Source organism: Diceros bicornis, chromosome 7, assembly GCF_020826845.1.
Source record: "Diceros bicornis minor isolate mBicDic1 chromosome 7, mDicBic1.mat.cur, whole genome shotgun sequence".
NCBI classification, from domain to species: domain Eukaryota; kingdom Metazoa; phylum Chordata; class Mammalia; order Perissodactyla; family Rhinocerotidae; genus Diceros; species Diceros bicornis.
In genome coordinates this window covers 56,891,605-56,907,875 of record NC_080746.1, presented here as the reverse complement: position 1 = coordinate 56,907,875, position 16,271 = coordinate 56,891,605, and the positions used below count along the sequence as shown (strand labels likewise).

At 45.7% G+C, this 16,271-nt stretch overlaps 1 protein-coding gene across 4 annotated transcripts in view; it reads right to left on the bottom strand.

The window, feature by feature from the left end:
- Positions 1–16,271, bottom strand: part of C2CD3 (C2 domain containing 3 centriole elongation regulator) — a 125,370-nt gene that overhangs the window by 5,598 nt on the left and 103,501 nt on the right. For 3 of the 4 annotated variants that reach the window (XM_058545615.1, XM_058545616.1, XM_058545617.1), the window contains 2 exons: positions 14,570–15,491; positions 9,856–9,967 (listed from right to left, as the gene is read on the bottom strand). In XM_058545615.1, the coding sequence (XP_058401598.1) occupies positions 9,856–9,967; positions 14,570–15,491 (1,034 nt within the window). The other variant, XM_058545618.1, reaches the window with a different exon arrangement.

The following is a 16,271-nucleotide window of genomic DNA, read 5'->3' as shown; positions in this document are numbered from 1 at the left end:
ATACTGACTTAGGAGCTAGAAGGGAAATTTTCCAAAGAGAGGAAAACTAAAAGTAAACAGCCACTTGGTTCTGGCTGGCTAGGTGGGCTTGCCAATGGATTGCTGTGAGGCTCAGTATAGCTGCCTGCCTTGTTCAACTTTCACCCCCTTGGCTAGCTGCCTTTTCCTGGGGCCGTTCCCAGAGTCCTCTCTAGACTGGGACTAGGATTTCCTTAGTGCTAAAGAGAGCAGCAAACTCAGCAGCCGCAGCTAGGCGCAGGGGGGAAGTGGGGACAAGACACTTATACCAGAGGCCCAGCCCTGAGAGGCAAATCCTAAATCTGACCCCAGCCCAGCTACAGCATGGCTGGGCTCCACACTCTGAGCTCACATTGCATTCCTGAGTTAGAGCTCTGGTCATGTGGTTTTACACCATGTACATGCTCCCTCCCTTCCTCACCACCCCCTAATGCCTCCCTATCCTTCCCTGACAACAGGCCCTGCCCATTCCATAGGGCCTAGGGTCATTCCCTCACCCTGGGCCTCACTCCCTAGCTACACAATGAAAAGGCCCAACTAGATCATGACTCCTTAACCTTTGAACACATGCCCTGCCAGGAAGAGGGCTCAAAAGTCCATAATCCTGAGAGGGAAGGGTTAAAGTGACACTTTTGGAAGAGCTCCTGGCTCCTCCCAGACTCTGACCTCAGAGCAGCTCAGGCAACTTGAGCACCTGCCCAGCAGGCCTGTGGGCCCTTTCCCTTGAGTACCTGCCAAACTGCATTCTGGGCCAGGGTGGGCACCAGCCAATTCTGGCTGTTTCCTGTGACTTCTGTACACCTTTGGCCAGGGAGCTCATCTCCTCCCCAAAGCTCTGTGTGGCCTTTATCAGAAACCCTTTGACCTTTAGGTCTCTTCTTGGGTCTCTGCTGAGGGTTAGGGACTTGGTAGCTCAAAGAAATAAGGCAATAGGTCAGGGCCTCCTGAGGGGCAGCTGAGCTATCAGGCCTGGACCACAGGCTGAGCAGAGAAGACACTGGGCTCAGGAAGTTCCCTGGGACTCTACTGACCTGATCAGGTGATTTCCTGGAAGCTGGGTTTCTCAACCAGGATTGTGTATCTCTTAGATGCCTCCGGGCTTGGGGGAGGGAAACCCAGGGATAGAAAAATTCTTTGGACTTCTGGGAGAAAAGCAGCAGCCTTAACACTCAGACAGGCAGGCCACAGACTTCTGAGGCTAGGGCTCTATCACCCTTAGGTGGGGTGGTGTGTCGTCCTGGGCCTCTAACTCAGGGTCTGAACTGAGCACAGAGTCGACTGCTACAGCCTTAAGAACTGCTCTCCGTACTTCTGGGGTGCCCTGCGGTGCCTAATTTCTCAGGTCCCCACTCCTGGTGCTAAGCTTTTGATCATGTCCCTATCCTTGAGCATTTCTTTCCTACCAGTCCCCACCAAAATGTAACAGTATAAAAGGGAAGATGTCTTATAATATATAAGGTAATATAAGACAATAATAATGATGATAAAAATAACATAGCTAACACTCATATAGTTCTTACTATGTTATGTGCCAAGAACTGTTCTAAGTACTTTACTGATCTTACTCAGTTAATCCTAAACAAACCCTAGGAGGCAGGTACTATTATGCCCATTTTTCAGATAAAGAAATTGAAGCACAGAAAAGTTAGCTAACTTGCCCCGGGTTACACAGCTAGTAAGTGGCAAAACTGAACTTTAAACTTAGGCTGTCTGGATTTAGAGGCTATGCTTCTAACTACTATACAAAACTGCCTGGTAGGAGAGAAGGGGGAAGTACAGCAACAGAGTAAGTCTGTGTTGTCTCCCCAGAGACCAGAGACAGACCATGCCCAAGACTCAGAAAGCCAGCAGCAGAGCCAAAGCAAGAAACCAGGTTTGCTGACTCTCAGCTCCCCAGCTGGCCTGGAGTGCCTCAATCCCTAGTGATGCCTGAACTGCTGTGGTCTGGCTGAGTGGAGGTGAGAACACTAGGGCAGAGGGGGATGGACAACTCAAACCTTTACACTCTGGCCTTGTCTCCGACTTCCTGCCTCCTACACTCACTCTTTAGGAACAACAGTGTCTGGCCCCATGCCTGTGGTTACTCCAGGGGCTCGTTCATGATGTGGGCAGAGCCTGGCCTTATGGCAGGAAGGCACAGAACAAGACAGGGACCATCTCATGGAAAGGAACTGCCATGTAGGCAGGCAGAGAGGCCAAGGTTCAGAAGACAGGTTGCTTCTTGCTCTCTGCTTCTGATTCTTAGCCAATTCTGACTGTTTTGGTCCAGGCCCATCTCTCCTCATCTTTGACCTCCTACCTAGCACATATTGTTTGTATCTCCCAGTTACTAAGCTCTGTTGATTCTCTGAGAGGTTTCTTTTCTCCAAATCCACAGCCTGCAAAGCTTTTCCTTCATCTTTGCTGAATTGTACTCCAGCCACCCCACCTGGCTGTCTTCCTTTCCCTATTCTCATTCTCTTTGTTTTGTTTTACTTAAGTACTAATACAGGCTGATGTCATTTCAGAAAGTTAGTGAGTAGTCTGGTGGCCAGTGCCTCTCAAAGAACTGTGAGCTCCCTGAAGGCAGGGTCCACAGCATCAAGTCCAGCTCTTTAAGTATGACAGGTGCTTGGTGGGAGTTGGTGGACTTAGACATAAAGCTGGCTCCCCTGGGGAACTGTGAGCTCCTGAGGGAAGGGGCATAGCTCCTTCTTCTGTCTTCTCCTGTACCTAGCTTAGGACTATGGCTTTGTACATTTGCCGAAAGACGTATATTTCAAGTTTGAGTCCCAAACTACCTTCCTACTCTCTGGCCTGCCTGTCCTCAGGCCCAGCCCTGGCTGTCCTAATCCCTCATGGGAAGTTATTGGAGGGTTCTGAGCAGAGAAGTAACCTGATTTATTCAATGATTTATTTAACATCGAAGGCTAACAGAATGCTGTATGGGGAATGGGTTGCAAGGGTCAAGGGCAAAAGTAGAGAGGCAAGTTAGGAGGCTCCTGCAATGATCTAGGCAAGAGATGATGATGGTTTTGGACCAGGGTGGTAACAGTGGGGGTGGTGAGAAGTGTTTGGATTTGGATATATTTTAAAGGTAGAGCTGCCAGAATTTCCTGGTGGATTGGAAACAGAGGCATCAAGGAGGATTTCAAGGGTTTTGGCCTGAACAACTAAATTAGAAGGATAAAGTATTAACTGAGATAGGGAAGTCTGAGGAACAGATTTGAGGAATAAAATCTGGAGTTGAGTTTTGGACATGTTGAATTTGAGACATCAGTTAGATATCCAAGTGAAGATGCTGAGTAGACAGTTGGACATATAAGCCTAGAGTTACAGGAGAGGTATGAGCTAAGATAACCATTAGGCATCTTTAGCATACAGAGGGGATTTAAAGCCTTGAGATTGAATGGGGTCATTATAAAGTAAGCGTAGATGGAGAAAAGAAGCCTGAAGACTACACCCTGGGTCACCTCTATATTAACAAGTAGGGGAAATGAGGGAGAACCAGCAAAGAAGGCTAAGCAGGAGCAGCCAATGAGGAGGGGAGGAGGAGGGACTGATGCCTCACAAACAAGTGAAGAAAGTGTTTAAAGGAGAGAGATCAGCTGTGCCACATGCAGCTGAGAGATCAAATAAATTGGGCACTCATTTGATAATTGGCTTAGGAATATGGAGGTTTTTTGGATTTGGCAACCTTGAAGAGGTACAGTGGAGTAAAAGTCTGATTACAGTAGGAGATCACAGCGGCTACCATATGGAGAATGGATAGTGGTGGGAAAGTGTGGATATGAGTGAGACTAGTTAGACATGGGGGAGAAGACTGGGACTAGATAATGGAATGGTGAGAAGTGAGCGGATTCAAAAGATATTTAGGGGGTAGAATTAACAGGACTTGGTAACAGACTGCCTGAGAGTCATGGGAAATAAAGGAGTAGGAGGAAAAGCTGACACCTATGCTTCTGGCAGGAGTAACTACATGATGGTGGCTGAGTTTACTGAGATAAGGAATGCAGGGGTTAGACGGGGCATGCAAAGGAAGATGACAAGCTCAAGTTTTGAGTGTAGTGAACTGTTTGTAACACACCACAGAAAAGACATCTAGGACACAGTTGGATCCACAGGTATCTGTAGCATGAGGGAAGTCTAGACTGAAGATAACGATTTGAGAGTCATCAAACTGTAAATAATAACTGAAGTAGTTGGAGTGGTTGAGATTTTCCCAAAGCAACATCTATAAGAGCAGAAAGCATAAGTTTGGGGAAAACAACATGTAAATTATTGCTGTTTCATCTTCTACCTCTTTCCTCCCCTTTAGGGAAGTTGATAAAACTAGTTTGCCCATAGCAACAAAGCAAACAAAATCAGAAGTAACTTTAAATAAAAACAGGAAGCTGTCCCAGTGAAGAGGTACTTCATCACAAGAGGGAAGAGAAAGCAGAGGCAGCAGAACTTGATTGATTCACAAGTAATTGACAACTGTGAATTACTGGATGGCTGTGTGATCCTGGCCTCCATACTCTGTATTCTACAGCACCACCACCCTGTGAGGCCTGATAACCCCATCTGACAGATGAAGAAACAGACTCAGAAAGATCAGAAGGCTAATGTCACACAGAAACCTGTATCCACTATACTGCGGGGCAAGGAGAGGAAAAAACCTGCTTCACAAATGCTTGAAGTGGAGACCATCTGGGAGGTTCTTGGGCTCAGGTGCAGCACTTCAATGTGGAGCAAAGGATTAGGCCTTCCCTTAGATCTTGTGGTGAAACCTGAGCAGTTGCGCCAGTACGTACAAGCTCTCTCCTTCAGGGAAGGGTTGCTTTCCCTGGCCCTGAAGCAGGTCAGCTACAAGCACAGCAGTCCCAGGACACTGGCTGAGAAGAGCCCAGCAGCCTCTCAAAATGCCCCTCTTCAACCTTTAGTGCCAAGGTGTCACTGACTAGGTGCCTTGAGAAACTCAAAGGTGGGTTTGGAAGCAATTAACCGTTTCTCCAAGATGTTTCTTTTCCTTTTGTATGTTAAGGAGATGTAACCACCAGCCATCCTGAAACTGACCAAGCCTCACACAGGAGCTATGCCCATCACCTTTGCCTTATTTTTAATGCAAAGATCTCTCCAGGAGGACCTTAGGCCTCATCATGTGGAAGCATGTTCTCCAACTGAGCCTGTGCAAGTGAATACCCACCTCTCCCTTTTGAATGTTCATTCCCCAACCAAATAAAAGTTCCTGCTTTCCTTTGTTCGGCGACGCCATGACTTTGGAAATGATTCCTCATGGCCTCCCATCTGCTGCAAATACACTTTACTTTGTGAGACAACTTCCACTGGTGTAGAGTCTTATTTAACTCACCAGGAGGCGAGCCTACTTGGTTCGGTATCAGAGGCAGAATAAATGGAATAGATGGAATCCTCAAATGGGGGTACAGGACAGGGCTCCTCCCCTCCCCTCCCTACCTCTCCCTTTGAGCTGTTGACTGTGCCTGAAATATTACAGAAAATAGAAGATGGAAGAGAAAACAGAAGCTTTCATCAAATGGAAACTCTTATCACCAATCTCTAATCCTACCTGCTTTAGCATCCATCTTTTCCATCTTCTCTGTCTTCCTTCATGCTACAGGGCAAGTTTTCTTTTTCCTCTCAAAAGGCCAGTACCTCCACATGTGCTCTGGATTCCATGCCCTCTCTGACCCAGGGACTATTCTTTCTATTCTGTCTCCCTCTCCTGCATCTTTCCCTTCTCCCTTTCTCTACTGGATCACTGCAGTAGCATATAGAAAGCTGTAGCTGTTCGCATGTTAAAAAAAACCAAAAAAGCTTCCCTTGATCTCATATGCTACTCTAGCCACTATTCTACTTCTCTGCTCCATAGCCACAGCCAAGTTTATGGAAGGAGTTGGTGTCTCCATTTTGTTACCATTCAATCATTCTTAAATTTTAATTACACATGATTTTGTGATTTCACTGTGTAACATACCAAAGAATCTATTAACATATGTAAATTATGAAGCATAATAGAAATTAATACCTGTAAACCCACAACCCAATCTAAGAACTAAAAGCATTGTTAATAGTGTTGAATAGATCTATGTGCTCCTCCTCCCCTATGTCATCCCCTGCCTCCAAAATTATGACCATTGTAGTCAAATTTTTGAAAACCAAGGAGAAAATCTTAAAAGCAGCAGAGAATAAAGGTCACATTACATTCAGGGCAACAACAATAAGAACAATAGCTGCTTCTCATCAGGAACAAGGGCAGTCAGTAGAGTGTAGAATGATAGTTCTAAAATGCTAAAAGAAACAAACAAATTCAAGTTAGACTTCTATATCCAGTGAAAAAAGCATCTTTCAAAAATGAAGGCAAAATAAAGATATTTTCAGACACGTGAAGCTGAGAGCATCAGTTCCCAGTAGGTCTGCACTACATGAAATTCTAAAGGAAGTTCTTCATGCTGAAGGGAAACGGTGCTAGACTGAAATCAGGATGTGAAGAAGGAATGAAGAACACCAGAAATAGTAAGTATATGGGTAAATATAAAAGACTATTTTTTGTCTTAGATTCTTCAAAGTGAGGGCACTTTTAAGACCTTCAGAGGCCCCAAGTTGGGAAGATTATGGTGCCCCTGCCCAAATATAATTCACAATTAAATTTAAAATAAACCATAAATGTAAGGAAGTTAAAGTTCTGACTTATTCCATGGTCACTATTTCAGTGTTTTAAGAAACTACATAATTCTTAAAAATTGTTTTCTGTTAATTTTTGGTGGCTCTACTTGCAAGTGCCTTCAACACATAACTTGATTCCTAGGTTATCCAGCACTGGCTGGCAGGCAGCCAAGAGCATAAAACTCATAAAATAATTGGCTACAAATGCATCAAGCAGTGAGAGAGGCCCAGCACCAGTGAGGATGACCAACCTCCGGAGGTTTCCTAGGTCGTGGGACTTTCAATGCTGAAAACAGGACAGTTTTGGGTGAACTGTGGCAACTCGTTACCCTAACTGGGACCCGAGGAAAGAGGTGGCCCTGAGAGCAGCAGACAAACAATGGAGTTTTACTGTGGGCAAGAAAGAAAAAAGGCTAAAAGGTGTGAGACCTATCTTCTCACACTAGACTTGCCCTTCCATTGAAGGGAAAATTCTTATTTCTCCCTCTCCCACACTTTGTATCTTATGTTTCATAGATCAAAGACAGAATGCCCCCCTGGGAGGTGGCACATCACAAAGGCAGAAACACAAAAGCAGGAACAGCCATTCTGCTTGGCAGGTGAGGGATGACAGTGCAGACTAAGTGGCTCACAGATCTCTTTTCCCGTGGCTCACTGACACTTCACCCACTTGGCTAGGAGGGGAAGAGAGAAAGGGAAGTAAGAGTGTCTACTTTTTTCTTCTAGGGTAATTCTTGCCATCATCCTATTAAATAAGAAGTACATTTCCCTGCTGTTACTTATAAGGAAACTGGGCCTCAGAAAGGTCAAGTCACTTGCCCAAGACCACTTAGCTACTTAGTAGCAGACTGAGTATTTCACCTCACGGATGTCTTGCTCAAAAGCCTGTGCTTGGTGCCTGGACACAGCCCTGTGACCCTAGCATAAATCCTGGTGGGTGTGTATGGGACATGCAAGGGAAGATGTAGAGAGAAAGGATGAGCTGGTGACCATGAATCAGAGTAGGAATAAGGGCCACAAAAATGCACTCCTCTAGGGCAGGATTTACACATTTGATAAAAACTGATATGGGTGGGAACTTAGATTGATCCATGTACCAAATAAACGGCATGACCTCAAAATGGTGCTGGGGAAGTTGAGGGAGAGAGGAGGAAGGAAAATGAGGAAAAGGATCAGACATCTGATGGCTCCTAAAGGACTATAACCCTAGGCTCCCAGGATACTTCTGGACTGACCCCATCTGTCATCAAAGTAGGCTCTGGAAAAGCATAAAAAATGTTTAAATGTTAATTGCAAAATGAAACCTATTTAAAAGAAGGCAAATTGGCTAGAAAACATACCATAAGCCATGTGTCATGACTTTAGAGTGGCATAAGGGGAAACATGGAGTTTGGAGTCACATGTTTAGAGTCACTTACCGGTTGGGAGACCCTGGGGAAGTGATTTAAGGTTTATGCATCTCAGTTTCTATAGAAAATAGAAATAATAATATCTTGTACATCCGTATGGGAAGCTCTGAGCCTCAGTCTTCTCATCTATTAAATGGGGATAACAACAGCACCCATCTCCTTGGGTTGTGGGGGGAATTAAATGAGTTTACACATGTAAGGTACTTAAAATAATGTCTAGTGCATACTAAGCATTAAATAGGGGTTAGCTATTACAATTAATAATAAATAAGCTAATACATTTTGTTCATAGCATGTATTATTCTCTGAAATCATCTTGTTTTTCCACAAGTTCCACGAGGCAGGAGCTTTGTGCCTTGTTCACCCTGGACCTAGAACAGTGCCCGGTACACAGTAGTACTGTATGGCTCCTTTCTCTACCTCATCACTGCAATTACTCTTTCAGGATCACCAACGACCACTATGCTGCCCAACCGGAAAGACACCCATTCTCCATTTAGCACTGAGGGGGAATTCTTCAAAGTTCAAATTGAATCTCACTCCCTACTTAACACACTTCAATGGCTGTCCTTGCATTTAGAATAAAATCTAAACCCTTTTCCATGGTTTACAAATTCTGTGTGATCTGGGCCCTTCGACCTCATCATGTCCATCCATCTCTGTGTACCATTACCACTGGCTTTGTGTCAGTTCCTCCGTCATGCCAAGCTCTTTGAGCCTCAGGGCCTTTCCATTCGCTGTTCTCTCTGCCTGGAATACTCCTCTCCACGTTCCTCACATGGCTGGCTCCTTCTCAGGACAGTACAGTTGTTAGGAACACAGATTTTGAAACCAGACTGCATGGGTTCCAATTCTGGCTCTACCACTTACTACCTGTATGGGGCAAGTTACTTAACCTTTTTGTGCCTCACTTTTCTCATCTTAAAATAGAGATAAAAGTATGGGCTTCATCAGGTTACTGAGTTAAATGAGTTAATATAAACTGCTTTGAATAGTGCCTGGTACCTGGCAGGCACCACCATGATCAGCATCTTTCAGCTTAAACACTGCCCCCTCAGAGACTCCCTGTTCTTTATCAGAGCATCTAGTACTCATCACTGTCTATAAATATTTTATTTTTTGTTTACTATTTGTGCTCCATAAAGACAGTGAATTTGTCTTATTTACTGTTGTATGCTCAGCACCTAGTGCAATGCCTGACGCAGGGTAGGCACTCAATAAATATACACTGAATGATTAGAAAAGTGATTATTATTTTTGCCACCTGCAAGAAAGGTCAGGCGTTGTACCAAGGCAGAAAAGAGGAGAGCTGGCTTTTGTACCAGGGTTCCAACCACCTAACTCAGCTGAATGAAGACTAGTTATGAGGTGTTTTGTAAACAATAGGTATACCACTGACATTATTCTCTGCATCCAGACTGTACCATGTGTTGAGGTCCTCTGAGGCTGCATTTCTTGTCTGAAGCTTCCTCCACTCATTCCCTCCTTTGTTTAGTTGGAGCTCCCACAGCACTCAGTATGCATTTCTTAGCTCAGTCCTGTTTTTATGCTTCTGCACTGTTTCTTCCACATGTGGTCTTAGCTGATGATGCCCTGCTCTTAACACATCTGCTCTTCCTCCCTCTTCCTGAGCTCCTTGCCCACTGTTGGGCCCACAGAATATGCTCAGTACAAGCTTGGAGAGTGACCACTGCTGTTGCCTTTTTGGGAGGCTGGCCCCGAGCAGCCCTGCGTTCTGTACACACTTTCATCGAGAAAGGAGGTTGAATGGCTGTTATCTTACCTGATCTGTCATGGTGGGTGGTGGCAAAGCTGTAGAGAATGACAGCATCCGCAGGGAGGCCTCCAACTGCTGGGGAGGCAAAAAGAAGTTGGGCACCACAATGGGCTCTGGGCTATAATGGTGGTTAAGGGACACATATACCTAGAAATCTACTGCCTTGCTAGACCAGCATCTCCACTGACCTCAATCACTCCCATTCGTTTTTACTCCCAACTTATTCCTGCCCATGAATCCTTTGCTCAAGTGGTTCCCTCTGCCTGGAAGGCCTTACCCACTCCTAACAAATTATAGTCTATACTTACTTTATGGGTCAGTTCAAATCCCGCCTCCTCCAGGAAGCCTTCTCCTAATCGTAGCCCACAGTGATCCCTCCTTCCTCACAGTCTAGAGCACAGTCTGCAACACAGGCTAATGCTTGATGATTTGTCTGATGTGATTCTCAGTCTGTTTTCCTCATTATTCCCTAAGCTTCTCAAAGGCAGACCCAGTATACTTCCCTTCAGTTACCTCACTACTTCCCAACAGCCCCGCATGAGGCTGCTAGGTAGCAAGTGTTGAACAGTACTTGCTGAGGGCCTCCTGGCCAAAAATTGACCTGTCAGAAGTCAGTCAGACTATGGGGGTGTGAAGGTGGCTCCAGGGACAGTGTCTTAGGCTGGAGGGAGATGCCTGGTACTGAAGGAGGGCCTGTCCTCTTGGTTGTTCTCTGCTCATATCCATAGCCACGGGTTCTGTATACGGGGCTGTCCGTGGGCACAGCTGGTCCACCCAGTCTGGAGGCGAGCCTTAGAAGGCAGGTACCATATCCTGCACTTCTCTGTATCCTCTGGAGGTATGCAGTGCTGTGCTGAGAATGTGGTGTTCCACAAATACGTGTTCAATCAAAGCACTGACTCAGTTTGGGAGGGGAGGAAGGGGACTGTCTGAATGTTCCAATTTTTTGCTTCTGTTCAATAAGCTAAGTATGGTTCTGATTCAAACTGGTTTATCATCGTTCTTCCATGCTAGACTCTGAACTCCAAGAAGTCAGAGATGATCTCTTTTTCATAGCTATATTCCTGTCAGCTAGCATGGTACCTGGTACACAGTGTTCTATAAATATCTACTGAATGAATGAAACACATCATTTCCTACTTTGGTTCAAGTCCCTGATGTTTCTATAGAGAGGTGGGGGTGGAGTTGGAGACCCTGAAGGGAAAGAACCCTTTGAGCCAAGCCTTCTCCAGAGGTCCAGGTGAAGTCGGGCCTATTTGCTGCTGCTGCTGACTGCTGGGGATTCCGCCACCAAGTCAGCTGATGCTATGGGAAAGGAACAGCTTTGCTGGGAGGTATCAGGGGTGTGTCTGAAGCACTGAAGCTCCCCTTATCAGCCCATCACCTCCTGCTTTTCTAAGGGTCCTGCTCTGACCTCTGTCACTTATTGGATGGTAACTTCAGGAAAGTTCACTTTTTGTGCTTGTTTCTTCACCTGTAAAATGGATATAATAATAGTACCTTTTTTTAAAATTGTTTTTAATTTATTTATTTTTCCCCCAAAGCCCCAGTACATAGTTGTATGTCATAGCTGCACATCCTTCTAGTTGCTGTATGTGGGACGCGGCCTCAGCATGGCGGGAGAAGCGGTGCGTAGGTGCGCGCCCGGGATCCGAACCCGGGCCACGAGCAGCGGAGCGTGCGCACTTAACCGCTAAGCCACAGGGCCGGCCCAACAGTACCTTTTGTTTTGAGGATTAAATGAATTTATATATGCAAAGTGCTTAGAATGGTGCCTGACACACAGCATGCACTGAATAAATGTCAGCTATTCTCATCTCCCCAGTTTATGGGGAAAAGTTGCCCATTCTCACGGTCCTTACCACTGGTTCCCTCACCCACTGAAGTCTGTCTTCCATTTCCACCTTTGCACTGTCCTCCTTAATGCTAAAGCCAGTGAATACACGTCAGTCCACCTTCTACTGGACCTGTCTTAAGTGTCAGAGTGCTGACCACTACTCCCTGGAACTCTGCTCCCGCCAGCTGCTCTGTGGGTGTGTCTGTTCTGCCTTCCCTCACCTGCCGGTGATCCTCAGGGCTCCACAGTGTGTGGGGGGGTCTCCTTTCCCTGCTCTCCTTGCCATCCTTCTCTATTTGCAGAGACACCTACCATTATAGCTGACCTCCAAGCCTGCATCTCCTCTGGGATGTCTTAGAGGCACATGTCCAAAATGGAAATCTGCCTCTTCCCCCAACACTGTCTATCTTTATATGCTGTTCCCCATCCAGTAAAGGACATCACCTACCTACTGACAGAAATCTCTAAGTCATACTTTATATTTTTCTTTTTCTCATCCCCTGCCCCTCCCTATCCAAACCTCTCAAATCTATCTCCCTCCTCTTGATCATAAAGCAGTCTATGCGTTAGGTCAGACTTTCTTCATTTATTATTAATATTGTAAGTTTCATACCTGGTCTCCTTGCTTCTGGTCTCTCCTGATCTGATCCACCCTCTAACAAGGCACTGGGTGACTTTTTTTTTTTTTTTTTTGGTGAGGAAGATTAGCCCTGGGCTAACATCTGTGCCCCTCTTCCTCTACTTTATGCAGGACATCTGCCATAGCATGGCTTGACAAGTGGTGCGTAGGTCTGTGCCTGGGATCCGAACCTGCAAACCCTGGGCCACCAGAAGTGGAGTGCATGAACTTAACCACTACACCACTGGGCCGGCCCCTAGGTGACATTTTTAATTACCAGTTAATATTTACTGAACACTATTTATGTACCAGGCACTATGCTAAGTAGTTTACATCATTAATTTATTTTAATTTTAATTTCCATAAGAGAAGTACTATTACTATCTCCATTTTAAAGATAAGGAAACTGAAGTTTAATTTGCTTACAGGATAGAGTCTGAGCACCTTAGCCAGGCAAAAAAGGCCCTTTAAGATCTAGCCCAGCCTCACCTCTCACCATCCCACTTACCCCTGGGCTCTAACCACAGTGAACTGCTACCCACAGGCCAGGCCCCTTCACTTGGCTATGCCTCTGCACACACAGTTCACTGAGACTAGAACTTTCTCTCGTCTCCCCCTACAGAACGCCTATTCATTTTTGAGGTCTGACTCTGCTGTCTCTTACTGGGATACCTCCAAACAGAGTAACGGCAGCTTCCTCCTCTTGCTCCCTAGCATTCTGTCCATGTCTCGTCACAGCACTTAGAACAATGAACTGTCGTTACCTGTCTCCTACCTCATAATGGGAACTATTTGAGGTAAGGTTTGATTCAAATCTCTGTCCTCAATATGCAGCACAAGGCCTGGCAACATTCATTTTTTGAAAGAATTTATAGTTGGGAAGGTCTGAATTAAAGCAGTAGCCTTAGGACCTGGGCACATGTGCCGCCTCCTCCACAGACCATACATTCTGACACAACTAAATTGACTGTCAAGACAGCAACGTCAGAAGCCAGGATGAGCGAGGCCAGGAAAACGCCACTGCAGACAGTCTGCTTTCAGTGCTCACTCTCCAGCTATTTCACGCTTTAAGTCTTTCCTGAGCCCACACCCCCTACCCTTCAGTTTCTCTCTGCCCTGCAACAAGAATCACATCTGTGTGGTGTGTACAAATGTTTCCACTCATTTCATTTTCTCACGAATCCTGTGAAACTGTAATAGTTCAGTTCAATCTATATTTACTGATCCCTTCTCTGTGCAATGTCTGCCATTGGGGACACAGAAAAAGACAAGGTCCCTGACCTACCTAGGGAGTGTAGTCTAGTGGGTAAGGGATTATTGCCTCCATCTTATAGGTGAAGAAACAGAAGCTCAGAAAGCTTAATGTCACACAAGTAGTAAGAAGCTGGGTCTAGAAGAGTCAAAGTCAGTCCCCCTGACTTGGAGTAGAGAAAAGGTCTCTATTCAGTAAAGCAGCCTGCTTCACCGACCAGCCGTGCAATAACCCCTGCTTATTGTCGAGATTCCAAGTGAGCTGATCTGATCAGCTGGTTAGCCTACAGATGTGAGGGCCTAAGTGGTTTCTTTTCCCCATAACATGCCCATCTGCATTTCAAGGAGGAAGAGGGGGAATGTTGGGTGCCCCTCCTCCCTATCAACACTGCCATACTTGGGGGTGGGAGGAGCTTGGGTAAGTCCATTTCAACTGTGCCCGCTTCCCCGCCCCTTGGCTCCATCACTTGCCTTTTTTTTTAAAAAAATTAAAAATTAGGCAAGTCACTATAACTCTGAGCCTCAGTTTCCTTACATGCAGGAGCTTAAAGGCGTATGATGACTAAATGAAAAATGTACATAAAAGGCCTGGTACATAGTAAATGATCAATCAGTGGTAGCACTCTTCTGTCCCCTCTACACCCTCCACTTCTACTTGAACTGAGATTAATTAATGCTCTCATTCCTTAGATCCAGAGCCTTGCCTTCAGGTGTAAAATGCCCAATTGATGGACCACGTAAATCAGGCCAGGCTAGGCTAATAAAGGTGCTACCAACACCTAAACCCAGTTCACAGCATTATGCTTCAGAGGGCTGGCGTTTATGGTAGAACTGTAGCACCTTGTCAGTGTAGGCAAGTCTTCTGAAGGAAGGGGCTTCCCATGCCCCTCAGTGCACCCCATGAGGGTGGTCACTGCTTACGCTCACACTTACACTAGGCTTGCCTAAGCACCAGCATCCAAAATGCCTAGAAATGGCTTAAGGGACTACTTGTGGGAAACACCAAAGGATACAGGAGGCTCTGCCTTGTGGACACCTCTGATCCAGATGTTGCCGACTTCTGCCTGATGTCAGGGCAGTTGATGGGTGCTTCCTTATTGTTTTCCTTTCTGCTCTGGGAGGCTAAATGTAGAGGGAATTTCTCGAAGCTATCAGCAGAGTCACTTAGCTCACTGGAGGCAGCTTCATTCTCAGCCTGGGCCTCTGGCTTCGGCTCCTGGTCCTGATCTGCCTGTGGTGAGCTCCATCCAACAATGGTATTGCTCTGTTGGGCTCCTGAGAGTGTCACACATGATAGGAGCTTAGAGTCTGCTGAGGCAGGCTCTCCAACCCTAGCCTTAGAGGCTTTGTCTTCACAAAGAACAAGACTTTGGCTAGGAGAACGTTGCCTAGGCAGGTGGGGGTTGACAGCCCTTTCTGGGCTGGACAGAAGGCTACTTCTGACCTTGAGCTCCTCTCTGGGGAAAGGCTCTGAAGAAGGACAAGACGGGCCTTCCTTCTGCACCTCATCAGGCTGAAGGCTGATGATGTCACTTGTGTCTGACATGAAACTGGACCAAGGGCTAGTTTTGTCTGTCACAGTGGTGATCTCATTGAGGGTCCTGGGCTCAACGATGTCTTCTTCATAGTCCTCATCGCTGTAGGCTGGGCCTGCCTCAGTGTCCTCACTGCTCTGCATCTGTGTAATGGGTACCGTGTGCCCCAGGGACTCAATGAGCATTCCTCTTCCACTGGAAGGGTCTTCAAGAGCAGGGGGAGGCAGGGAGTTTCTGGCTTCATCTGGAGCTCTTGCCAATAGCAGGTCTGGAGATGTGCTTTGTTCTTGCATGGCCACTGTATCCTGAGCGTCTGGTAGGGTGGCGACCTCTCTGCTTCTACTCTTTGCTTGGTGAGAACTCAAAGATGCTTGAGAATTCCTGGTGATAGTCTGCAGATCTGAATAGCAACAGATATCACTCCTACTACAAGGTAGGGCCAGAGACCACTCAACTTTCCCACACTAGCATCTAGCTTCAGATATATTCTAACAATCAGACTTTGAACAAATCTTAAAGATAGTTAATCCCCCCAAGAGTCAGTGAAACTATATTCAAAGCAGTACAATTTCTAGTACTTTATTCTAACATCAGAGGACCAAAATCTAATCTATTTATAGTTGTGGTTATATCTGTGGAAACGCTGTCAGAGGCTATCTGCTCATGCTCAGGAATTCTTGGAAGCTGGGAGTCCTGGTGGGCATGTTCATGCTTCCATTTACTTCCTTATATTAAAAACCAACATGAGAATCCACTTATTTACCCATTTGATGACAGTTATAAGAACTATCTATTTTACTTAGAAAATAAAAGCAAGGAAATATCTATGGCCCAAATGATAAGGCGGGGAAGTGTGCTGGAAAGAGCAGAGGCTTTGGGGCCGGTCAGTCTTGAGCTCAAATCTGTCACTCGTCCACTTTGTGGTCACAAGCAAACTATTCCCTCTGAGCCTGTTTAAAATGTGATTAATACCACCCTTTTCACAGGGTTATGGTAAAGAATACATGAGATAAATGGGCATACATTGTGAGGCACATATACAAACACTTAATAAATGGAAGCTACTAGTCAGCTCAAGTTGTTTTGGGGATGAAATGGGAGGGAATAAATTAATAAATAGGCCTAATAAGTGATTTGTTTGCAAGATTATTCGAGCAGAGAAAGGAACTGGGAAGCAAAT